The sequence below is a fragment of the Delphinapterus leucas genome, chromosome 10 (assembly GCF_059928025.1).
Source record: "Delphinapterus leucas isolate spDelLeu-1000000601 "Yukka" chromosome 10, BTC_Dleu_Yukka2, whole genome shotgun sequence".
In the NCBI taxonomy this organism is placed as follows: domain Eukaryota; kingdom Metazoa; phylum Chordata; class Mammalia; order Artiodactyla; family Monodontidae; genus Delphinapterus; species Delphinapterus leucas.
Genome location: NC_143138.1, coordinates 59,970,386 through 59,997,325, shown reverse-complemented (window position 1 = coordinate 59,997,325; position 26,940 = coordinate 59,970,386). Strand labels below are relative to the sequence as shown.

The following is a 26,940-nucleotide window of genomic DNA, read 5'->3' as shown; positions in this document are numbered from 1 at the left end:
ATAAGGTAAAACGTTAACATCTGGTGAACGTGGGTACAGGATATAGTGCAATTCTTTGTATTGCACGTCCAACACTAAACTTGGCACCTACCCTAAGCATGATAACCCTACTATAAGGGTCATCAATGAGCACCCTCCTTGACTCTTCCTTCCTCTCTCAGGTGTCCAACTGATACCCAATTTCTATGAGAACAACACTCACACTGTCACTGCCCTATTTCAATGCATCCTTATATCTTTCTTGAATTACTGTAGCAGGCTTTGTCTAACTTTGCTTTCTTCCACCTATTCTACAAGTTGCAGCCACAGTGATCTTCCATAAAAGCAAATACATTATTCGCCTATAAAATATCCTCAGCAGATGAAGCTAAAATCCCTTATCGCGGCATACAAGGCCCTTCACAATCTGGCTTGTTATGACCCTTCCAAAGTCGCTTATTGTACTACCACTCCTCTCATATACTCCCAACAGTCACCATGAGGAAATAAACCAAGGAAGCGGAGAACACAGGAAAGAGGCAAAGGGGATCCCAGGATGATTCCAGGGTGACAGCTACTGTAACCAGCTACAGAGGCTGCCTATTCGTAACAGAGTTGGTCAGAAGGCTCCAGGAGAGATCTCTTTAAGGAGAAAAAATTGACAGAATACCTGATGCATCTGAATGCAATTTGAAAACAAAAAGTGATGTAATAAAAGTTTGCTAAATGTTGATCTAACCAAAATCAATACACTGAGTCATGAGTGGTGGTTCTGTCCTACTTGAAAATAAGCCCTAGACAAATCTAAGATTTAAAAAATAAACACCAAATGATTAAAAGATCTACAAGACGCCATGGAAGATACAGATACATATTTATACATATATAAAATCTCAGATTTGAGGGCTTTCCTGGTGGCGCAGTGGTTGAGAGTCCGCCTGCCGATGCAGGGGACACGAGTTTGTGCCCTGGTGTGGGAAGATCCCACATGCCGCGGAGCAGCTGGGCCTGTGAGCTATGGCTGCTGAGCCTGTGCCCCGCAACGGGAGAGGCCACAACAGTGAGAGGCCCGCGTACCGCAAAAAAAAAAAATAGATAAATAAAATCTCAGATTTGAGAAAATGTTCATAAATAATGTATTAGAAAGGAAGAAAACAAGCATGAGAAATATGAATACCAAAAAATGTTAAATTCTATATGGAGATAAAACACTATAAATGAACAAAAAAGAATTGCATAAACAAGGTAAGATAATTGTAGCACATTTTATGGATAAATTGCTAAATTTCTTGATATATAAATATCACTAACAACAACACAAAAAGAACTAAGGGAAATAAAAATAACTAAGAGCCCTAGAAACAACTGAAACCTCTGATCTCTTCTACATGGAACATTATCCCAGAATAATTTAAGACATTTCAAAATGTACAGAACACAGGACGCAAGTTTCATATAAAGCTATTCTAAGAAGGCAACAAAAAGTGAGAATTAAAGTACTTCAGCCAATGAAGAGTCTCCAACTCCACCCAAGCAAAACAAAAAAATGAAACAGAGGTAATCTGTAATATAACAGCTCAATCAGAAGGAAGTATCATTAAACAAGCATTTATAGACATAAAAAAGGTCCAAAACAGTTCGTTATATAAGAAAAGAAAGTATAGACACTATGCCTTAGGAACACAGATGCAAAAAAATCCTCAACAAAATATAAGTTGAATCCAGCAATATATTAAAAGTATAATACATTACACTCAAGTGGGATTTATCCCAGGAATTCAAGACTAGTTCGATATATGAAAATCAATCAGTGTAATTCACCATATTAATAGATTAAAAAAGGAAAACCACAGAATCACATCAGTTGATAACAAAAAAGCATCTGACAAAATTCAATATCCACTCATGATAAAATCTCTCACCAAACTAGGAACAGAAGGGAACTTCCCCCGTCTCAAAAACATCTAGGAAAAAACCTACAGCTAACTACTAAATGTTCAAAGACTTGATGCTTCCTCCCACCCTGAAACTGGGAATTAAGCAAGGCTGTCCCATCATTCATAATTCAATGTTTTGCTGAAAGTCATAGGCAGTGTACAATAAGGACAGAAAAGTAAAAGGTATTCAGATTGGAATGGAAGAAATAGTATCAGATATCAAGACAATATAGAAAAGCCCAAATAATCTAAAAAAACAAACTTTTGAACTAATAAGTGAGTTTTAGCAAGATCTGATATATTTGTATACACTGGAATTTGTACATTCCAGTCATAATGAACTGGAAAACAATTTTTTTAAATAGCTACAACAACAAAAACAGAAGAAATATAGGTATAAACCTTAAAAAGTATGCCAAGAATCTGTACACAGTAAACTACAAAACAGTAAGAAAAAAATTTTTAAGATATAAATAAAAGACATTTTCTGTTCATGTATTAAAGGCTCAAGATAGTTAATATACATATCAATTCTCCCCAAACTGACTCATAGATTTAATGCAATTCCAATCAAAATCCCAGCAGGATTTTTAGTAGATACAGACAAGCTAATTGTAAAATTTATATGTAAAGGCAAAGCAACTAGCATAAGCACAACAATTTGGGGGGAAAAAAGACAGGAGAATCACACAATGGTTTTAAGACATTTTAAAAACTACAGTAATCAAAACAATGTGGTATTGACAAAATGACAGACACACAGACTAAGGGGAAACAGTAGAGAGTTCAGAAATATTATAGTCAATTGGTTTATGACAAAAGTACAAAGGGAATTTTGGAAAAAAGTTTTTGCTATAAACAACTGGATATCCACATGCAAAAAACTAAACTTCAACTCACACCTTGCACCATATACAAAAACTAACCCAAAATGGATCACAGAACTGAATGTAAAATGTAAAACCACAAAATCTTAAAAAGAAACAGAGGAGAAAATCTTCATGACCTTAGGTTAGGAAGAATTCTTAGATATAAACCAAAATCGCAATCCATAAAAGAAATAATTGATGAACTCAACTTAAACTTAGAATGTCTCCTCTGGGGAGGACACTGTAAGAAAAGATAAGCCACATACTAGGAGAAAGTATTTGTTACCAGAATATATAAAGAACTCTCAAAACTCAACATTAAGAAAAGTATTTTTCAAGGACAAAATATTTAAACAGACATTTCACCAAAGAATGTACACAGATGTCAAATAAACGCATGAAAGGATGTTCAACATCATAATCATTATAGTAACACAAATTAAGATCACAAGACACCACAACATATTTATTAGAAGGACTAAAATTAAAAATGACAAGTATGTGGAGCAACTAGAATTCTACATACACTGCTTGTGGGAACGCAAAATGGCACAATCATTCTGGAAAATAGTTTAGCAGTTTCATAAAAATGTTAAACACAGGGACTTCCCTGGTGGCGCAGTGGTTAAGAATCCGCCTGACTATACAAGGGACACGGGTTCGAGCCCTGGTCCGGGAAGATCCCACATGCTGCGGAGCAACTAGGCCCGTGCACCACAACTACTGAGCCTGCACTCTAGAGCCCGCAAGCCACAACTACTGAGCCCGCGTGCCACAACTACTGAAGCCTGCGTGCCTAGAGCCCATGCTCTGTGATGAGAAACCACTGCAACGAGAAGCCCACGCACTGCAACGAAGAGTAGCCCCCACTCACCACAACTAGAGAAATCTCCGTGCAGCAACGAAGACCCAACGCAGCCAAAAAAAAAAGTTAAACACATATCTATCGTATATGCCCCAACCACTGCATATCATTTCACTTAATGAAAACTTATGTTCACAGAAAAATCTACATGTAAAAGTTGATAGCAACATTACTCATAAGAGTCAAAAATTGGAAACAATCCTTAAGTCCCTGAACAGGTACATAGATAAATAAACTGTGGTATATCCACATAAAGGAATAGTACTCAGCAATCAAAAGGAATGAACTAACGGTACACACAATAATACAGAGGAATCTCAACTGCATGATGTTAAGTAAAAGAAACCAGTCTCAAAAATTACATACTGGGCTTCCCTGGTGGCGCAGTGGTTGAGACTCCGCCTGCCGATGCAGGGGACACGGGTTCGTGCCCTGGTCCAGGAAGATCCCACATGCCGCGGAGCGGCTGGGCCTGTGAGCCATGGCCACCGAGCCTGCGCGTCCAGAGCCTGTGCTCCGCAACGGGAGAGGCCACAACAGTGAGAGGCCCACATACTGCATATAGGATCCCACTTATATAACATTCTGGAAAAGGTAAAACCATACGGGCATCACTGAATGCCAGGAACTGGGATGGGACATGGTTTACCTAAAAAAGGGAGCAGCACAAGGTCATTCTTTGGGATGTTGGAATAGTTCTGTATCGTTCTTGTGATGGTGACAAGAGTCTATGCATGTGTTAATCCTCGTACAACTACACTCCAAAAAAATATGAATTGCATTGTGTATAAATTTTATATATAAATCAATACATATAAACATACAATCAGGCAAATTCAAGCAAAAACGAAAGCAGAAAGTTTGTTACTGATATACAAAGAATTACATAACGATTTTTCCTGATATATAGGGTAGAATCTAGGACAAAAAGAAGTAAACAACAATTTTTAATGCCAAAGGCCACCATTCACAACACATACACAACAGTATTGAATACAGTAATGAAGGTTATGCCTTACATAGTATAGTGAACACCTTTAAAAAGTGAAGACTACAGGAGATGGAAGAAGGAATAGAAGACTTAATCACAGTACTCAGTCCAAGACTGTCATGAGAACAAAAATAAGTAAGGATATAGAAGACCTAACTAACATAAGTAAAAGATTAGATATTATGGATATATATTAAAATTTAGACTCAAATAATAGAAAATGTACCTTTTTCTTAAATATGAAATGTTCCTTTAAGGTACCTACATAATAGGTGATAAAGAAAACCTTAATAGAATCCATAAAGTAAAAAATAATAACTGTAATGATCACAGTGCTGTAGAAGTAGAAAGTAATAAAAAAAATCAATAATACAAAAGGCCCTCCTACCTGGAATATTTTAAAACACTCTATTAAACAATCCTTGAGTAAAGAAAAAATGCAAACCAAAATTGTAGAACTTAAAAAAAATAACAGTAAAAACACTATATATAAGAATCTATAGGATACAATTAAAGCAGTCGTCAGAAGAAAATGTGACCTGAAAATACATTTGTAAGTTAAAATGAAAGAAGTGTGTGAACTAAATTCCCAACACAAAAAGCTGTAAAAAGAACAAGGTAAAGCAAAATGAAGCAAAGGGAGAAAATAAAGATGCAAGCAGAAACTAACAAGGTAAAAGGAAAAAAAGGGAAATGATAAATCAAACTGCTGCCTTTGATAAATATCAACAAAATAGATAAAGCACTCACTAAATTAATCAAGAAAAAGGGGAGACAGCAAAGATACACAAAAAGTAGAATTACCACTGCCTGAAAAAGAAGAATTACCACTGCCTGACCTCAATTTAATGGTGTAAAAGTCAGCTATGTTACGTATAGAAGTAGTTCATAATTTATTGCTGTATAATATTCCATGGTGTGAACACAGAAAAATGTATATACCCATTTTACTCTTGGACATTTGGGTTGTTTGGAGTTTGGAACCACAATGAGTAAAGCTGTTATGGACATTCTTATACGTGTCTTTTAGTAAACACATAAACATGTGTTCTGATTAAGGATGACAAAAATACAGAACAATTTAAGAAAACTTAAAAGAGAAATGTATGATTTACACAAAGAAAACTATAGCTTGCTATGGAGCGATAAGAAAACACTGGAAAAAATGAAGCAGCAGCTTAATATCGTGGTAAAGAACTTGTAATCTGGAGTCAAGAAACCTGAGTGCGAGAGCAACAGTGCTTGACAGAATAGCATGTAGGAGATGATCAAACACACACATTTCATAGCCTTGATATAATGGCTGAATGTGTTTGTCCAACTAGATACCAGAAAATATCATAAAGCATAAAGCTGCAAGAATTCCATTTTTGAAATTTGTATGGAAAATACAAATAAAACAAAAGAAAGAGCAAAACATTCACAAGGATATTTAAGACTTCAGCAAATGAAAAAGATAAAGGGCAGACGATTCATCTAATGATATCCTTACTTTACTACCTTTACCAGAAAGACTCTCAACAGGTTGTGAAAATTTTAAATAACGGGGGAAAACAAACTTATGATACTATATACCTGTCAAAATAAATACGCAACCTTGGAAAAAGTATTTGAAATATTTGAAACTTTTTACAAAGAATCAATATCTTTAGGTATAAATAACTTTTACCAATATAACTTTTATGAACACTCTAGTGTAAAAAATTACAGAAACAAGCAAACAACTAATAAAAGAATTCTAAACTGCCTACAAGCAAATAAGTCATGTACCCTAACTAGTAGGCAAAGAAATGCAAATTTAGGAAGAAAAAGAATCTGTTTTAAAACAAAGCAGACTAGCAAAGATGAGCTGGCATGGTCATGGGTAAATGGATAAATCTCAAATGTAGCTCATATGAGAGTAAGTGTTCAACCTTTCCTCTAGCTGGTAGGAAAGTGAGTTGTTACTTCTCCAAAGCCTTAAAACTGTTATTTTCTTCTGACACAGTTGTTATATCTCAAGAATTTTAGCCTAACCAAGTGATGAACAAAAGAGCTTTGAGAAGAAGAATGCTCATGGTAGTACTGTTTATAAGACAAACAAAAATAGAAACCACCTTAACATTCCCAAAATAGGGAATTTGTTAAATCCTAATTGTAGAAAAGATTGCATCTACCCATATCCAGTTTTACCTTCTTTCATTACAAACACTAATGATGCATGTGGGGAGGGCAGGTGGAGTAGGAAAGGGAAGTCACAGAAGTGACGCTACATGATTTCCAAAGCCAGCTCTGAAAGGCCATGCGGCTTCTGCCTGCTTCTCTTGGGACACTCTCTCTTGGACCCCAGCCACTACACTGTGAGGAAGCCCAAGCAGCCTTGAAGGGCCCATGTGGAAAGCAACTGAGGCTCCCAGCCCACAGCCCAGTAGGGTTCCCAGGGAACAGCGAGCACCAACTTCCCAGTCATCTGAGTGAGCCTTCTGGCAAGTTTATTCTCCAGCTCCCACTCAATCTCTCCCAACCTTGCCCAAATTACAGATTGGTGAGCAAAGTTAAATTACTGCTCTTGTTTAAGCCACTACATTTTGAAGTAGTTACACAGCAAAAGTGAAATATAGCTTAAGCATGTAACAAAAGAGGAAATTTTTCCAGGCGCAACAGAAGTTTCGTACAGCAACGGTCATAATTTTAAAAACACAGACATGTCACTAAGAAGTGATGATAAGGTCTACCGTATTTCTTATTGATGGAGCGTTATGCAGCCATTACTAACAATCTGGCAAAACTAAAATAATGCCTATTATTTTGAGTGAAACAAACTAGCACAGCAAATACCCGAAGATAAAAGAAACCGCATACAAGATTTGTTTCTAACATAGTAATTCCAAGTCCCTTAGAAGATACAATATATTACAGACTCTAACTTTGGATCTAAACCTACAAGCATCTTGTGCCCTAAATAAATTCTCATTTAGTCATTTCAGAAAAACTAGATGAACAGTACTGACTGACTCCCTAAAACTAACTGCCCAGGGCACCATATTTAATCTTAAGCAACATGCACCAGACCTCTAGAACAGTATTAATCTTACAACACTGAGGAGGGAAGATTACAGGCTGCAGGCAAAGCCTAGTGCCAAGGATGAATAATCAAAGCTACTTTAGAGGACCAAAAATGACCTTGGGTCACTTCAGTTTGCAATCCACTATGTATTCAGCTTTGATTTAAATTCATCTTGCCATTTGGCTCAACATAACTAAATTTTACACGTGGAGAAAAAAAAAAAACAGAAGCTGTTTAGCTCTATAGCCCAAACCACGGAACAACGAGTTCATGTCCAACATTCAAATGGTTCTTGGCAGTGATTTCAGAACGGACATACCTACGTAATGTAAAGATGGTGTGATGAAATGTTCACAATGTGAGGAACTGGTCGAAATATATGAAGCTTCCATCACAAAGAAAATGATATCTTGATCAAAAGTAAGCAAAAGGATAAAAACCCCTCCAGTACATATCATAAGGACAAAATTATGAGATAAATAAAAAATAATGATGATGTAGAGAACGTCCAAGTTATTTATTTCTCAAGAGGTAAAACTGATCTGTTTCAATCTACTGTCACAGGTGAAAATCAATGAGCACAGCCTGGCCACCAAATGATAATAGCCTCAAAAAAAAAAAAAAAATGTGGATAATACACTGACACGATTTTCCCATTTAAGGCTGATGGAAGTGAAAAATGTACTGATTAAATCTAAAATTGTTTTTGGTTTACACTTTCCTTAAAGAAGTTTAGCCAAGTAGCTTAGTAAAATGTTTCTTATAGAACACATTTATTAACGTAGACAACAGAATGTCAATACAAACTCATGTTATTAAAATGCATAAACTAATTACCATATTTTAAATTAGCAACCACTGAGTCAGGATGCCTAGTGACTTTGTGAGAAAAAAAAACCTGAGCTGACTGAGCTTTCAAATTTTTCAAAGTTTTCTATGCATGAAATTTCATAGTGATCTTCCATAGTACTTCCAAACAACATAAGCAGTCTGCACCTTCCAACTTATTATTAATCACTGTTGTGCTACTTGGTCACAACATGAAACCTGAAGCAACAGCTTCAGTAAACTAGACTGCTAAAATAAAAATGGACAGCAGCTCCTGTCAAAATTAGCAAATAAGACAAAAATTAGAAAGGCAGTATCCGTAGTCAGTAACGCCCAGGAGGAAATCATCTTACCAACGAGCATGAACAAACCCACCTGAGAAACACGGTATGACTTTAAAGAGTAATGTTTAAATTGTTAAGTGACCCCAAAGCATATGAAGTGCAATGTATGCATCACTGATTATGCAGTTACAAAGTACATTCAAGGTCACATACCTCAAAAAAAAAAAAATGAGGCAGATGTTTGAATCCATGTAACTTGTAAAAAAGTTGATGTGAGTATACTATGCTCAATTAATTGAAATACAGCAGAGTAGGGCTCCCGGGGTTTTATATATTTTCAATTTTCTAACATCAAGAATCGGGCACTGGGTTATTTTTTTTGTTTTGTTTTGTTTCGTTTTCGGTACGTGGGCCTCTCACTGTTGTGGCCTCTCCCGTTGCGGGGCACAGGCTCCGGACGCGCAGGCCCAGCGGCCGTGGCCCACGGGCCCAGCTGCTCCGCGGCATGTGGGATCTTCCCGGACCGGGGCATAAACCCGTGTCCCCTGCATCGGCAGGCGGACTCTCAACCACTGAGCCACCAAGGAAGCCCTGTTTTGTTTGTTTCTAATTTTTATTTTAATTTTATTTATTTATTTTTGGTTGTATTGGGTCTTCGTTGCCGCATGGCTTTCTCTAGGTGCAGCGATCAGGGGCTACTCTTCGTTGCAGTGCGTGGCCTTCTCACTGTGGTGGCTTCTCTTGTTGCAGAGCTCGGGCTCTAGGTGCACAGGCATCAGTAGTTGTGGCTCGCGGGCTCTAGAGCAAGGCTCAGTAGTTGTGGCACACGGGCTTAGTCACTCTGTGGCATGTGGGATATTCCCAGACCAGGAATCAAACCCATGTCCCCTGCATTGGCAGGTGGATTCTTAACCACTGCACCACCAGGGAAGTCCCACATTACTTGGTCTTCTTAACTTACTCAAACATTTCTTGGTTGTCTAAAGCTCATCCTCTGACAGATTCCTCAGGAAGAGTTCATGGGAACTGATCTCTTCCATGTTCATACATCTACCTGTGGTCTCTGTAACAGAACACCCAAGATATTGAATATAAAATCCTTGATGAGAGACTCTGGGAGGAGCAGCTAAGATAGTGCTTAATTTTACTTAAAAGTTTATCCTAAAGGAATAATTACAGATGTCCATGTGAAAGGATTTAGCCATAAGAATGTTCTCCCTAGCAAAAAAAATGAAATTTTAAAATGTGCAGTAGTGAACTGCTGGAATGCATTGGGATACCTTCACATGATGGAACGTCATAACACTTTAAAAACAATATTGAAGAGTTATACTGAGTTAGACACACGTTCCCAACATCACTGAATAGGAAAAGTATGAACAAACAGTATACAACTGATCCAATTACCGTAAAAAGATTCTAATAGCATGTGTATGTGGCAGCAGGGAGAAGGAAATTCGTGAAGGTCTGTGTATGTGTACACATATACACATAATAAATATGAATCTGAAAGACAGATATCAAAATTTTTAAAGAGATTATTTTGGGATGGTTAAGCAGTTTATTTTAGTCTTCTGTATTCTATATCTCATATATTCTGGATTTTCAATACTAAACTCAAATTCATAAAAGTTATAAACATAATCTGATAAAAAATAAATTAAAATGGCATTAGCTACTTTAAGTTTCTAGATATTATAATTAAGGGAAATTGCAATGACCTCATCCAATACCTGTCTTCCTAGTAAAACGGCAGGAAACACCTTTATGCACTCCCAAACTCCTCCAGCCCCAGATCTTCAAGATCGAATATTTGTAGGACACATTAATAAGCTTGGAAGAATGAGAAAAATAAAACTACAAAGTAGTTTACAAAGTAAACCAGGAATTCTTTTTAAAAAATCAGTTTACAGGGCAAAGATTAGTAAATAAACTCACACCTAACTTACAAGGTTTTCTCTTATGCCTGGTCAGGCCTTCCAGAAGCTTCTCGCTGAGAGTCATTCAAGTGTCTGAATTGTGAAAAGGTTATCAATTCCCTACATCTAGTGATGATGCAAGAATTACTTACAAAGGACCACCTACCACGGGTACAGAAAGTATCCTTTTAAGAGTTTCATTTGTTTTTTCTTTTTTGAAAACAGGGTAGAAAAACAGTTTGTCACTTTTTGTTTTGCCCAATTTTTCTATTTACTTGAATATGCAGAACACATGATTTGTAACTCAAAAGAGTTCCCTTGTCACCATGGCTGTGAACACTTTTCACACCATCACAAGTAAATTGTACTCTCATCAACTACCTTTCTAGAGAACAATTTAGCATTGTTTATGCACAGCCTTCTAAGTGTGCATAACACCTGTGGTACTCTACTAGCAGCAGACACAAAGTTGTATGTAGGGCTTCCCTGGTGGTGCAGTGGTTGAGAGTCTGCCTGCCGATGCCTGGGACATGGGTTCGTGCCCCGGTCCAGGAAGATCCCACATGCCGCGGAGTAGCTGGGCCCGAGAGCCATGGCCGCTGAGCCTGCGCGTCCGGAGCCTGTGCTCCACAACGGGAGAGGCCACAACAGTGAGAGGCCCGCGTACCGCAAAAAAAAAGTTGTATGTAAACAGGATGCTCACTGCATCAGGGTGAGTGCAAACCAAAAAGTCAGAGGCAAACAGGTCAACAGTGGGAGAAGGGTTAAGTTACCATAGTGGCACAAAATGAAAAATTATATAGTAATTTTTTAAATGTTCCTACGGTATATTTAATGACATATTCATGAAAATGATAAATCGACACATTTTTATCGTAATTGTATAAATATGCATAAAATTCATAGACATACGGACCAAAGGCTAAAAAGAGATAAACCCACATGGCAATGGTAATTAGCTCTGGGTGGTGAGATTACAGTCGATTTTGTTTTCTTCTTTAGGTTCTGCTACATTTTCTGCAGTAAATAGTAATTTCTCTTATTTAAAAGGAATGGCATGGGCCTCTTTTGGGGACTGAATTTCAACAACAAAAAAATATCACCATATAGAGGCATCAATCCCCCAAAAAGAACAGGTGCAGTTCTTTCTCCCTGTCCAGCAGGAAGCAATAAGCCTGGTATTTGTTCCTGGGTCCCTTCCTCTTTCACTCATTCTAGCCCATTAACAACCAAGCACTTGAAAAAACACAATTAGCAATACTAAGATTGGTAAACCTGCCCCTAAAACACACACCTATATACAAATATTTGTACTTTTCTTTAAGTAAAAATAAAACAATGGCCATTGTGTCGAAACCCCTAAGGAAGGCCAGTATCACAGCCGTACATGAGCCGGGTCTTCTTCCTACTGCTCAGCCTCTTTCTATGTCCCCTCCTCACTGCTCACTCCGTTCAGCACTGCTGGCCTTCCTTCTCCTCCTGGGTCTCCCCATGACACCTCACACCTCAGGGAAGCTGAACTACAAAGTTCTTCCTGCAGAGGTTCACACAGCACACTCCTTCTTGTCACTGAGGGCTCAGCTGGAACCTCACCCCCTCAGAGAGGCCCTCCCTGACTTCCCTCCCAGCAAATGGTGTCTGGCTCCACTCCCTGCACACTTCCCCTTGCAAGACACTCTATCAACATCATCCTGTGTGATGCTCTTCAGAGCACTAACACTATCCAAAGTAATTCTGTTTCCTTGTTTACTGCCTGGCCTGAGCATCAGCTTTAGCATTTATAAACTCCATGAACTTGACAAAATCACTCAACACACTAAGTCTCATTTGAGAATAACCCAGGGTTATAAGTCACTAAGTGTCTGGCCTATAATAAATGTTCGCTATAAATTGTTTTAATTTAAAAAAATAGAACCTTACCTTTTAAATGACAATTCACTGTATATTACTCAGTGGCCGTAGATACATTTTAAAGATTATAGGACGAGACAGAAAAGATGCAGAATGGTTAGAGGCCTCAGCACCTGAGGATCAATAAATATATCACTGAGTTTGCTAGGTTTTCTCTCTGCCTCATACATCCCAGATTGGGTGCTGGATAATCCAGGAGCCAAACAGCACAGAAACACAAATACACAGGAAAAATCAGCTCTCTCAAGCCAAAGGATCAGGAAAGGGGCAGCGTGGAAAGACCAAAACCATTAAGACAATAGCTACTCTACTCTAGCCGAACACCACGGAAAGAAGATGGCCCCTTCAGCAAGGGGCAAGAAGAGAGACTAGCCTCCTACCCTCACGTGACCGTAACAAGGCACCCCAACACTCTTCCCTGCCAGGGAAATAGAAAGGACCAAGAGAGAGCTGGGACTTTCATCCCAACCCAGCAATAACAAGGCCCCCTGGCCCCAACCATGGTATCAGTAGAGATACTGATGGGACGCCTGGACCTCCAAGCATTTATAGCAGTAATCACGTTCCCCTCCTTCTTTCTGCTGGGATGGCATCAGAGGAGGCAAGTGGGAAGCCTTCAACTTTACCACCTTCCACCAGGAATGGGGCGCCCACCCCTACCCAACCAGTGTCAGTGGAGGAATAATGAGGAGCCCTCCCCCTACCAGCCAGGGGGGCATAGGAAGAAGTCCAGTGGAAAGCCTGGATTTCCACCCTTGCCCAGCAGTAAGGAGGGGCTCTACCACACCCCTCGGGTGTCAAGAGAAGTCTACAGGGGAACCTGGACTTTCACCCCAACCTGGAAGGAACAAAGCATCACCATCCTTCCTCTGCCAGTTCGGTGTCAGAGGAGGCCTACTAAAACAGAAGATTTAAATAAAATCCAGAGTCTTAAAACATACCACCCAAAATATACAATGTATATACAGCTTCTGTTAAACAAGTTGACAGAGTTCTGGAGCTCTGTTTCACAGCAATGTGAATCTACTTAACACTCCTAACTGTACACTTAAGAATGGTTAACAGGGCTTCCCTGGTGGCGCAGTAGTTGAGAGTCCACCTGCCGATGCAGGGGACACGGGTTTGTGCCCCAGTCCGAGAAGATCCCACATGCCGCGGAGCGGCTGGGCCCGTGACCTATGGCCGCTGAGCCTGCGCATCCGGAGCCTGTGCTCCGCAACGGGAGAGGCCACAGCAGTGAGAGGCCGCGTACCACAAAAAAAAAAAAAAAAAAGAAAAAAGAATGGTTAACAGTAAATTTTATGTTTTTAACCAGAATTTTAAAAAAATTTTTAAGTGCCAATATTAGTTAAAATCAAAAGATTATTTCTCATTTAACACATGTAATTATTCAATCATTTATTTAAGATACATGGGACATTAAACATTATAAAACAATTACAAAGTCATATTAATTAGTGCATATTATTTTACTACCTTTGTGAAATATCTTAAACTCAATAAATCCGAGAAAAATAAAACTCTCAGCCTCTCTTACCACAATTTACATAGCAAAACTACCCAAGTGGTACTTTTTCTAATACAATGACTTGGAAAATTTAATAGCAAAAAATTAGACACAGACTATACTTTCTCTGAGGCTCAAATTTCTTCACAGAATTAAATCAGATTAATTAAAGGCAAAAAATGGATTGCTTTCTATTTTGACTTTCAAGATCAAGTTTATTATGTAAGCCTGACAATTATTAATTACTGAAATTTTTAGTTTTATAAAAAACCAAATTTAACGTGTTGCATTTCATGCAGGAGAAACATGGCAAACACTATATTTAAGTGGCCCCATTCCATACTTCCTAGCAGTGTTACCTTCACCATGTTGTACAAAACTCCAATTTGACAGTTATCTCCCCTCAGAAAAAGGGTAATTGCTCCAATAAGTATAAAGAATACTGCATACTACACTGCCCTCATGAAGATTCATAATATACATGAGCACACGAAAAAGTGGAAAATGTTGTACAACTGAAAATATGTCTGACTCATTGCTTTCCAAATGTGTATATAACCATGGTCCACTTTTTTTCACCTGTTAACACCTCACTGAACACTAATGTTCAAGGGCAGGGCTTCTCCAACCATAAATTTCCAACAAATCCGCAAAAGACCTCATTAAAATGTCAATTCTGATTCAGCAGGTGTGGGTGGGGCCTGAGGGTCTGTGTATCCAAGACGCTCCCAGGTGATGCAATGTTTCTGGTCCAGGGATCACTCCTTAGCAGGCGCTAGAGAAGACACTTTGAGGAAAGCTACTACAGGGACTTCTTTGTAGCTATGTAGTTTTCTGATACGAATTGAATACTTACAAACTCTACACTCCATAAAATAAAGGAATATCAAAGGATTGGAAGGAGACTAAGTTAAAAACAAGAGAAAGGGAGCTCTGAAGGTTATGTGTACCGGCAGGGTATTAGGACAAGGAAAGGAATAAAAATGAATCAGGGTAAGCAGAGAATATAAAAGGACCCCTCCTTAAGGCAGGCAAGGGATATGGGAAAAGAGATGAGGGCTGACGACAAGGAGGCATAAGAAATATTAGCATGTAAGAAGGGCTCATAAATTTTCTAACTTTTCATTACTAAAATGGGACAAGCAGACAGATTTCTATTTCAATCACTAAAAGACTTTATAACATCTTCAGATGAATGTCCTGTGGTACAGAGGTTTGGCAAAGTTCAAAAGGGCCCCTTGAGATGAAAAATAAATTCTACAGAGATACATTGCTTACTGAGCCACTAAAATTGTAGGAGAACACAACAATTTTTAAAGTAGAGTAATAGGTCAAACCTTTTCTTGGATTAGCCTCTGAAGATGAATCCCACAGGACAGCATAGCACTGAATAAGGTCAACAGGTACTGCTGGACTCTGCAGATGGCAGAGGCCAGGGTGTTTATTACTGAGGTCAGTCCCACCTTCTCAATAACATTCTGGAAGGCAGTAGGAGAATGGCGAGTGACTCTACACAAGGCCTGCAGGGACAGAAGAACAGATCCATCAGACTACTCCAAGCCCATGAACCAGTGCCCCAAAAGAGAACAAATACTTCTGTGGAAAGGAGTAGAAGGTGTTTACCTTGCTCCTTCATTACTTACCTTGGCATAAGAAATTTGGGCAATTTCAACACATGTAAAATTAAAACAATAATCCAGCTACCAATAAATACTTAAGTTGCTGTAAAACATTAGAAACTCTTACAATGATCATATGCATTATGAGTTAACTAAAATGAGAAAATAATTCATGAGTCTACACAGAAAAACTTTAATAAAAAACATTAAGATAAGCCTTCTTTGTGCAGACACTAAGCTAAGGGTTGAAAAATAGTCATAAAAGTGTTTATTGTTTAGTATGTGAAAAACATGATCTGAGAATATCTGAAGACTACCTCATTTAATCCTTCCAAATAACATATATGAAAGGTATTATTATTAACCCCATTTTATAGGTGATAAAACTAAGGCACAGAATATTTAAGTAATTTGCTCAAAGGCATATAGCTAGTAAATGGCAAAGCTAGAATTCAAACCAAGGTAATCAGACCCCTGAGCTACTCCTCAACTGCTCATAGAGTATCAAAGGTGAAACTTAAAATAAATAAACTCATAGAATTTAATGTGTTGTCATAGAAATGGGCTCAATTATGCTTGGAAAGGCAGGAAAAGCAAGTCAACAAAAGCTACATAAGGAAAATGATAATTGAGTCGGTTTTTGAAGGTGAGTGGGAAAGTAAGGTGAAAAAGTAAGTAAAGAAAATTCTAGCCAGAGAGAAGAGGACACGTATTCACACGGAGACATGAAGAGCAGAGCAGGTTCTCGGAAGGGAAATTTGTCTGGTGCATCTCTCAGGTGAAGGACAGAGAAGGTAGTAAAGAAGGGAAAATGAAGACCCATCTATTGAAGAGACTGTCTTTTCCCCATTGTATATTCTTACCTCCTTTGTTGAAGATTGACTGACCATAGGTGCATAGGTTTATTTCCAGGCTCTCTATTCTGTTCCACTGATCTATGTGTCTGTTTTTGTGCCAGTACCATACTGGTTTTTTTGTTTTGTTTTGTTTTGTTTTTGCGGTACACAGGCCTCTCACTGTTGTGGCCTCTCTCGTTGCAGAGCACAGGCTCCGGACGCGCAGGCTCAGCAGCCATGGCTCACGGGCCCAGCCGCTCTGCAGCATGTGGGATCTTCTCGGACCGGGGCACAAACCCGTGTCCCCTGCATTGGCAGGTGGACTCTCAACCACTGCGCCACCAGGGAAGCCCACCATACTGTTTTGATTACTGTAGCTCTGTAGTATAGTCTGAAGCCTGGGAGTGTGGTGCCACCAGCTTCATTCCTTTTTCTCAAGATTGCTTTGGCAATTAGGGATCTTTTGTGGTTCCACACAAATTTTAGAATTATTTGTTCTAATTCTGTGAAAAATGTTGTATTTTGATAGGAATTGCATTAAATCTAATAGATTGCTTTAGACAGTATGGTCATTTTGATATTAATTCTTCCAATCCAAGAGCATGGGATACCTTTCCATTTCTTTGAATCATCTTAAATTTCCTTCATCAGTGTTTATACTTTTCAGAGTATAGGTCTTTCGCCTCCGTGGTTAAGTTTATTCCTAGGTATTTTAGTATTTTTGATGTGATTTTATTTTATTTTTTAATTTTTTGGCCACATGACATGCAGGATCTTAGTTCCCCAACCAGGGATCAAACCTGCATCTGCTGCAGTGGAAGTTTGGAGTCCCAACCACTAGACAACCAAGGAAGTCCCTTGATGTGATTTTTTTTTTAATTTCTCCTTCTGATAGTTCATTATTAGTGTATAGAGAAGCAACAAATTTCTGTATATTAATCTTGTATCCTGAATCTTTACTGAGTTCACTTATTACTTCTAATAGTTCTTTTGGTGAAGACTTTAGGTTTTTCTATGTAAAGTATCATGTCACCTGCAAATAGTGACAATTTACTTCTTCCCTTCCAATTTAGATGATGCCTTTTATTTATTTTTCTTGCCTGACTGCTATGGCTAGGACCTCCAATACAGTGTTAAATAGAGGTGTTGAGAGTGAACATCCTTGTCTTATTTCTGAATTTAGAGGAAAAGCTTCCAGCTTTTCACCACTGAGTATAATGGCAGTGTGAATTTGTCATAAATGGCCTTTATAATGTCGAGATATGTTCCCTCTATACCCACTTTAATGAAAGTTTTTAGCATGAAGGGATGTTGAATTTTGTCAAATGGTTTTTCTGCATCTACTGAGATTATCGTGTGATTTTTATTCTTCCTTTTGTTAATGTGGTGCACCTTACTGATTGATGTGCAAATGTTGAACCATCCTTGCATCCCTAGAATAAATCCAACTTGATTATGGTGTATGATCCTTTTTTCATACTGTTGGTTTGTTCTGCGAATATTTTGTCGAGAATTTCTGCACCTATATTCATCAAAGATATTGGCCTGTTATTTTTTGTAGTGTCTTTGTCTGATTTTGGTACCAGGCTAATGGTGGCCTCACACCTGTCAGAATGTCTATCATCAAAATGTCTACAGGGACTTCCCTGGTGGCACAGTGATTAAGAATCCGCCTGCCAATGCAGGGGACACGGGTTCGAGCCCTGGTCCAGGAAGATCCCACATGCCATGGAGCAACTAAGCCCATGCGCCACAACTGCTGAGCCTGCGCTCTAGAGCCCTCAGGCCACAGCTACTGAGCCTGCGTACCACAAATACTGAGGCCCGCGCACCCTACAGCCCATGCTCCACAACAAAAGAAGCCACCGCGATGAGAAGTCCGCACACCTCAACAAAGAGTAGGCCCCACTCGCCACAACTAGAGAAAGCCTGTGCGCAGCAACGAAGACCCAACGCAGCCAAAGAAATAATTTTAAAAAAAGGTCTACAAATAACAAATGTTGGAGAAGATGCAGAGAAAAGGGAACCCTTGTATATTATTGGTGGAAATGTAAATTGGTGCATCCACTATGGATGCTCCTCAAAACTCTAAAAATAGGACTACCACATGACTCAGGAACTCCACTACTGGGTATATATCTAGAAAAAAATGAGAACACTAATTCGAAAACATAGATGCACCCCAATGTTCACAGCACCACTATTTATAATACCCAGGATATGAAAGAAACCTAAACAACAGATGAGTGGATAAAGAATGTGTAGTACATATATACACAATGGAATACTACTCAGCCATAAAAAAGAAGGAAACTCTGCCATTTGCAGCAATGTGGATGGACCTAGAGAATATTATGCTTAGTGAAATAAATCAAAGACAAACACTGTATGATATGACTTACACGTGGACTTTTTAAAAGTAATACAAACAAATGTGTATAGGAAAACAGAAACAGACTCACAGATACTGAAAACAAACTAGTGGTTACCAGAGGGGAGAGAAAAAGGGGAAGGGGCAAGTCATGGATATGGGATTAAGAGATAAAAACTTATGTATAAAATAGATAAGCAACAAGGATACAGAATATAGCACAGGAAATGATAGCATTATCTTGTAATAGCATTTAATGGAGTATCATCTGTAAAAATACTGAACCACTATGCTGTACACCTAAAACTAATAATACTGTAAATCAATTATATTTCAATTAAGAAAACAGATTTATTTCATTATTTCAGTCAGTATTATTTCAAAGATTATTCAATCCCTGGATTAAAAAAAATAAGAGCAGTCTAAATAGAGCCCCTAAAGATCATGCTACGATTAGAATTTTTCAAGGATATTTAGGGGTCTCCCTTAAACTGGCTTCGAGACAATGAACAGTAAGTCTCATTAGCACTGTAACAATTCTCAGAGAGGCTTTCACAGCAAAACTGACTTCCTATTGATATAAAATCCCTACGCAATCATAATGGGGATGTTTCTTGATACAAGATTTGTCCAGACTGCTTCTAAGTGTATTCAAAGCAATATGAGGGCAACTGGAAGTTCTCCTCTACAGAAAGCTGCTCAAAAGCCTAACCTACCTTCCATTTTGAAGAGCTCATGCAGCAAATAACTTTTAACCCGTCACTTCTGGATATCAAACACAGTTGAAAGCTCACAGAAGCTTAAGAGCACATGAGGGCTTGTATTTTCCAAATCAAAAAAAAAATCAAATCTCAACATAGATCTTCAGTGATTAGGTTTTGAAATATTTACTTAATAAAATAGAGCTTGAGACTACATTTTAAAACTGGAAAGTACACTTCCAGTTCAAAATTCACTTCAAAATTTGCCTCCAAAAGGACACTGTGTTACCTCCAGAATCTGTGACCATCTATTTATTAAAAGCAATGTCTAAGAAAGAGATTAATTCAAAACTGAAGGCGGCATATCTATTAGAAACATGAACACAGTCACCATGGAGTAAGTCTAAGAATCATTTCTTTTCTGTCTTTTGAATGATTTTTTCATGTCATATGAAAATTACATTGGGAACTTTTTCAAACTAGACACACTCTCACCTGCTCTGAGATCTTAAGACACATCAGAACAGGGGCAGGGGGCGGAGAGAGAGGAGGAAGCAGTCAGTGTTGTTGAAAAGCTCCCCTCCAACCCCAGCGAGAACCACTGCCCCAAAAAACTCTTCACTTTGTCACCTTTCCTCTCAGCACTTCAGTAATTCTAATTAGCCCAGCAACCTCCCTCATAGGAGCCATTCTACTCAATCTAACTCTAAAGGTTTCTCTCGTTCCCACTGTGGCTCATACAGAGATTCCCTGTAATCCTAATAATTCTAGGAACCCTTTTATGCATTCAATACACTTCCCAAGTCAGGTCCGCTCCCTTCGACAACTAATCCCTAAGCAATGGATGCCACCACTCCTGAGCGGGAAGGATTAATTAGCCATCTTTCACTCCAAGCCAGGCCAGTGTTCTTCAAGAGCTCCAAGGTCTAGGGCACTGGTTCTCGAACTTCAGCAGGCATTAGAAGCACCTGGGGGCTTGTCAGAATGCAGATTACTGGGCCTCTCCCCGCAGAGATTCTGAGTCAGCAGGTCTGGGTCAGGGTCCAGAAACCTGTGTTTCTAACAAGTTCCCAGGTGATGTTAATGCTGCTCATCTGCATCACACTGGTCCAGGGGGACTCTATGGGGCCAAGAGATGACGAGGAGAAACGGGTCAGAAAATCAGTGACACGGGCAGGAGGCACAGACTGTTAACACGTGGAACAAGGAGCAAGATGGTGACTCAGCACTGATGACACCATCCTCCAGCCTTGCTCTTGCAGCCATCAAGTCAACGGATATACACCGGGCACCTACCACACGTGTTCAGGAGGGAACAACGGCAACAGGGTCCCTGCCTTCCTAGAACTGACCTCCTAACAGAATGTATGATGATGTGCATACATAGGTTGCATAAATACAGCTGTGTTGACTGCTATGACAGAAAATACAAAGAGACTCGAGGGGCAAGAAACATCCTGATGAAAGAAGTAACATTTAAGCTGAGAACTAGAAGATGAAGAATCGGCCATGTGAAAAGCCGGAGGAAGGCATCCTGGGCACAGGGAATAGCAAGGGGAAAAGTCCTGAGGCCGAAGAGTGCTTGGAAATTCTTGAAAATATCAGAACATGTGTGTCATTGAAGCACAGTAAGTGAGGGAATGAGTGTTAGGAGATGTGACAAAAGAGGTAGGCAGAGGCAAAAATCACCCAACATCTTGAAAGTCATGTGAAGAATTCTGATCTTTATCACTAAATGGGTACGTTAACCTCCAGAGCACATTCCTGAGAGGTTGTTATCGGAAAAGAAACCAAAAAAGAAGTTCAGCTCTGTAGGACGTGCTGGGGAAAATTCAACTGTCATCCCTCTAGGAATCTGTGTAAAGTGTCGTCAGGATGCGTATTTTCAGTTTCTATATCCTCAACCTTTAATGAATCTTCTTAAGGCAGGTGAAATTTTCTTAAGATTATGATGTTAGAATAACTTTGTTTTAGGATCCCCCCAAACAATGATCTCATACTGTATTCCCCATTCTATTATTAGCGGGACCTCTGTGGCCTATTTCCCCTTGTAGCCCAAGTAAAGAAGAACGTTTAATGTTATCAACCTCCTGCCCTCCACTCATGACGTGAGACAAGAGGCTCCATATCAACCTTTGCAGGGAAAGTCCAAACCTGCAACCAAAGACCTGGCTTCAAACTGATAGGAAGATGAACAAAACACAGTCCTGGCTTTCCAGGAGTTTACAATCTATAAGGGATTACAGTAAAATAAGCTAGCATAACTAATTTACCCCACAAAATGTGCTAATTGCTTTAAACATTAAATTTTATCCTGAAACTCAAAGCACTTGCCAATTCTTAACTTCTACCTAGTACTCTGTAGTATTTATCTAGTATTATCGTCCTTTAAAAAAAAATTTTAAGATGCTGAAAAGTTTTAGCAGAGCAGTAAGAAGAGGAGATGTGATTTTATGAAGTTCACCCTGTATGGAAAATGGAACTAGTGGAGCAGCAAACTGGCCGTGGGAGACCAGTTAAGGCCACTCCACTGGTCTCAGTGAGAGATGGTGGTGGCCTGGATCATGGAGGCAGCAGCAGAGCTGCAGAGAGAGGCAGACAGATCTGAGCAGTATCTATGAATTAGAGTCAGAGGACAGGTCGACTGGCTGGATGTAAACAGCGAAGGGGAAGGAATTAGGGAAGATAAAGCATCAAAAATGATACCTAACCCTTTGTTTTCCTTAGTCTATCTTCCCTTACCTTCCCCTCCCAAGGGCAATACATCAGATTCTGAGGAAAGAGGTCAGAGGGGAATGGGAGCACTGAGCACAAGTGGCTCAGGACACACTCGGCAGTGACACGGGAGAAAGGGAATGACATAGAGGCAGCGGCCAGAGTGGATGGAGTCTGTTATGCTGAATGAATAAATTAACTGATTGAACAGATCAGTAAATATACTGAGAATAACTGAAACCAGGTTTCTGCATGAGATTAGATTTACAAACACAGAAAATGGGAAGGCTGAAAAGAATCCTAAGTATGGGATTCAAATTGGAAGTATCAATATGAATGCATGAGTTTTGTTCCAAATACCCACAATGATAGATATAAGAACAATTCTATATGCGTGTGTATTATGAGTACATATACTTTTTTCTAGCTCTGAATACTAAGAAGGCCTGAAAACAATAACACCCCATAGCAATAAGCACAGCACTCTGATCGTGGTTTCTAAATACCAAAGGTCCCTTGGAGAAATGATTGGTTCCAGGGCTGGCAGAGCAAGTACAAAAGTAGCCCAGAAACTGCATGGTGTCAGAAAGTAAGGAAGTGATCAATGATAGAAATAGGTCAATGGGGGCTTCCCTGGTGGCACAGTGGTTAAAAATCCACCTGCCAATGAAGAGAACACGGGTTCGAGCCCTGGTCCAGGAAGATCTCACATGCCGTGGAGCAACTAAGCCCGTGTGCCACAACTGCTGAGCCTGTAGGCCACAACTACTGAAGCCTGTGTGCCCAGAGCCCATGCTCCACAACAAGTGAAGCCACCTCAATAAGAAGCCTGCGCACCACAATGAAGAGTAGCCCCTGCTGGCTGCAACTAGAGAAACCCCGCGCACAGCAACGAAGACCCAATGCAGCAAAAATAAAATAAATAAATAAATTTATTTTTTAAAAAAAGAAATAGGTCAATGGGACACAAAAGCCAGCTTGTAAGGCTTCTAGGATGATCTGAGCATCCAAACAATAAATAATAATAGTGGTAATAGTAGTATCACATTACAATTCTTTGAATAAAATAGGTATCCATGGGGCTTCCCTGGTGGTGCAGTGGTTGGGAGTCTGCCTGCCGATGCAGGGGACACGGGTTCATGCCCCAGTCCGGGAAGATCCCACATGCCGCCGAGTGGCTGGGCCCGTGAGCCATGGCCGCTGAGCCTGCGCATCCGGAGCCTGTGCTCCGCAACGGTAGAGGCCACAGCAGTGAGAGGCCCGCGTACCACAAAAAAAAAAAAAAAAAAAAAAAAAAGGTATCCATGATCATAAGGATATAAATACACACATACGTGTGGGAGAAGGGAAAGAGCTTCTTTAAAATAGAATTCCAACCAATACCAAAGGCCTGATTTTGTACAGCTCATGAGAACAATGTACAATGGTTTTTACATTTTTAAAGTGTTAAAGAAAACAAACAAATATGGAACACAGACCATATGTGGCCATCAAAGCTCAAGATACATATCATCTGGCCCTTTATAGAAAGTATTTGCCAATCTCTGATATAAAAGGAATGAAACAGATGGTCATCATATGGCAACGATCACAGAGGCATATGCTACAGGTAAGGGTCCTCAATGATGTTAAGGAGGTTTAATGGGAAAACACTATATAGACCCAAGTCGAGCCTTGCCCTACAAAATACAAGCCCTGTGTCCTTTAAACCTGTAAATGACATGAAGTTCCCAGAAATACTGGGGAATTGTTTCAAACTGAAGGAGACTAAAGAAATATGAAAAGAATATATAACATATGATACTGAACATGATCCTGGAGCAGAAAAGAAGAGACATTTTGGAGGAAATCGGAAAAATTACAGTGAAAAATTAATAAATTAGATGAACACTAAGAACAAAATATAAAAAGCCCAAGATCAAAGAGTGAAGCTTAATGTGTCAAACGAAGAAAGAGCTAGAAGGTATGAGAGTTTGGTGGGAACAAGTGGAAAAAAATCTCTGCCAAGAAAAGAAATCATGCTGAGCATAAAAATGAAAATGGTAATACAAACCCAATTAAAGCAAGGTTTTTCTTTATTAAAGGCCCAGGATTAAAACGAATGCCTTAAGATGTGACTCAAAGATGGCTTGAGAAAGTTCACTAGTGTTTTTAGGACAGATACCAGATAGGGTTGAAGAGAAAACAGGCCAGAAAGGAGCAAGCTTGTGGCAATAACCCTTTAAAGAAGTATGGCTGGGGTGGGGTGCGGGGGAGGGGGGAGGAGGGATGGAGGTACCTCCTAAGAAACTCTGGATATGTTTTTATGTGTGTCTTTTTATTTTTAATGTGGTAAAGAATACCTGAACACTGATTAGAAAGATCTAGTACACAAGGAGAGGGTAAAGATTTAGGAAAGAGCAAAAATAACCATTTGAGTTGAGATTCTCAAAAAAAGAAGAGATAGAAGAATCATGGACATGTTTGTCTCTGACAGGAGAAGGGACAGTTGGTCAGCTGTAACAGGAGAGAAAGAACTGAGGCAGGATAGTTGTGGATGCAAATAGGTCCAAAGATGTGTAAGAAAGACACTGGGATAATTCCCGCTGGATGTCTCCATTTTTCTCTGGGAAGTATTTACTGAGGGGGAAGCCATTTACTGAGGAGGCAGGAGGGAAAACATGGGATTGGAGGGTTAAGGAAAGAGGATAAGGTCTGAAATTGGCACAGTGAGAAGCACAAGAATGAGGAGACTAGAGAAATACAGGGAGGGTACCAGATAACGTTGAGAGTCCAGATAAGACTGGTGATCAAAAAGAATATATAAATAAATCATATGAGAAAGGCCTGTGTCTGTTCAACCGGCTATTAAATTGATACAACCAGGTTAACACATCTTCATACATAATTATCCTTTACATCAAGTCATTATAACCACGGAAGCAAAGCAGTAGACAACCAATCAAAATACAGAAACTGCAAAATCACAGATGCTTGAACATTAACATGAATTCATTTGAACCACATGATAAACCCATTTAACGTTAAGTGTGAAAGAGGGAGCTAACGGGAAAAGTCAAGGGACACTAGAAATATACCAAACCAAATCCTGCACCCTAACCACTGCCATGGTTTTCCACTATCACCTCCAAATAGTTCTTGAAACTGTAATTCATGGTCACACAAGATCCTACTGGAATTTCCTGACAGTCCTCCTGCTTCAGGAGAAAATCAAATTACTGTTCTCACCAACTGTTACTCTGAGATTTCTACCTATCCAATGAAATTTACTCTGTATCTAGCACAGTTCTTCAAGCTTGGTATTTAAATACACGCAAATATATCCCCAAAAGATGCTCCATCTTACCGATACTGCAGTTATCCTAAGAGAATCAATGGTAGAATGTTTGAATAGGTGCCATAAAACAGGCCCAGTTTCTCCTGTAATAAAGCCCTGGGCCTGAGCGGAAAAGGTAGTGCAGACATTTTCAATAATCTTTGCTGCCATGTGATTCACGACACGTTCTTCCTAGAGAGAGAGAAGGAGTAGAAAACAATGAGAAAATTAAATAGGTATTATTTAGGATGAGAAATATATACACATCATTTCTTCATAATCACTGCTTTATAAATAAAGCCCTGATACCAAGAGCGCCCCTGGATGTGTTAGGTGTTTTAGGAGGTGTGGTCATTTTTTCAGGCTATTATAAAACTATTACATTTGGTTAATCACTAAACCTAGCATAACATAATTCTCCACGTATTTCAATAAAAAGGCTGAAATAATCTGGAAAATACACAATTATAGCTTACAGCATAACATAAAAACTGGAAGATAATTTTAAAATCATAAGGAGTATGCAGAACAATCTTTAGAAATTACTCAGGGCTGGAAATGATTAGTGTACCAATAAGCTAAAGACCACCTGAATACAGGGCATCAAGGAAAGCCCGAAGAAAGAGACTGCACCAGTGGTGTGACCAAATTAACCCTTACACTAAAGGCTGTTCTGGATTGTTCTAAGAATGCTTAAAAGTCTCAAAAAGGATCAAGCTGTTTCCAGGTAACTTAAATGAGTCCAAGAAAAAGCACAAAAGTACTTAAAAGGCTATAAAGAAACAAAAGTGCCCAACATAAAAATCATGACGTCTGACATCCAATTAAGTTCACACACACTAAAAAGTAGGAAAATATGACTCATACAAAGAAAATTTAATTAAGGGAAATGACACAGGTGACAGAATAAGAAAAAAGTATTTAAATGGCTACTATAAATACAGTCCATACACTCAAGAAGAAAGAAAGAAGAAAGAAGCATAAGGAAAGAAATAGAAAATTTTAAATGACCTAAATCCAAGGGCTAGAGATTATAATGTCTTATATGAAAAATACACTGAAATGGATTAACATATTAGACTCTGCAGACTCAATGATTAGTGAAGATTAGTGAAGACACAACACTTAGCAAAAAAAAAAAAAAAGAAGAAGAAAGATAAAAAAAAGAAACAACTATCCAAAATAAACACAGAAAGAAATAAGACTGGGTAAAAAAGAAAAAAGCATTGGAACATCAGTGAACTGT

General features: G+C 39.0%; 1 protein-coding gene across 12 annotated transcripts in view; it reads right to left on the bottom strand.

The window, feature by feature from the left end:
• ULK4 (unc-51 like kinase 4) overlaps positions 1 to 26,940 on the bottom strand; it is a 518,222-nt gene that overhangs the window by 389,515 nt on the left and 101,767 nt on the right. For all 12 annotated transcript variants that reach the window (XR_016394710.1, XM_089919133.1, XM_022563634.3 and 9 more), the window contains 2 exons: positions 25,725 to 25,886; positions 15,474 to 15,656 (listed from right to left, as the gene is read on the bottom strand). Coding sequence is in view for 11 of the 12 variants with exons in the window: in XM_089919133.1 (XP_089775259.1) it covers positions 15,474 to 15,656; positions 25,725 to 25,886 (345 nt within the window). In the remaining variant the exon portion in view is untranslated. The remainder of the gene's footprint in view (positions 1 to 15,473; positions 15,657 to 25,724; positions 25,887 to 26,940) is intronic.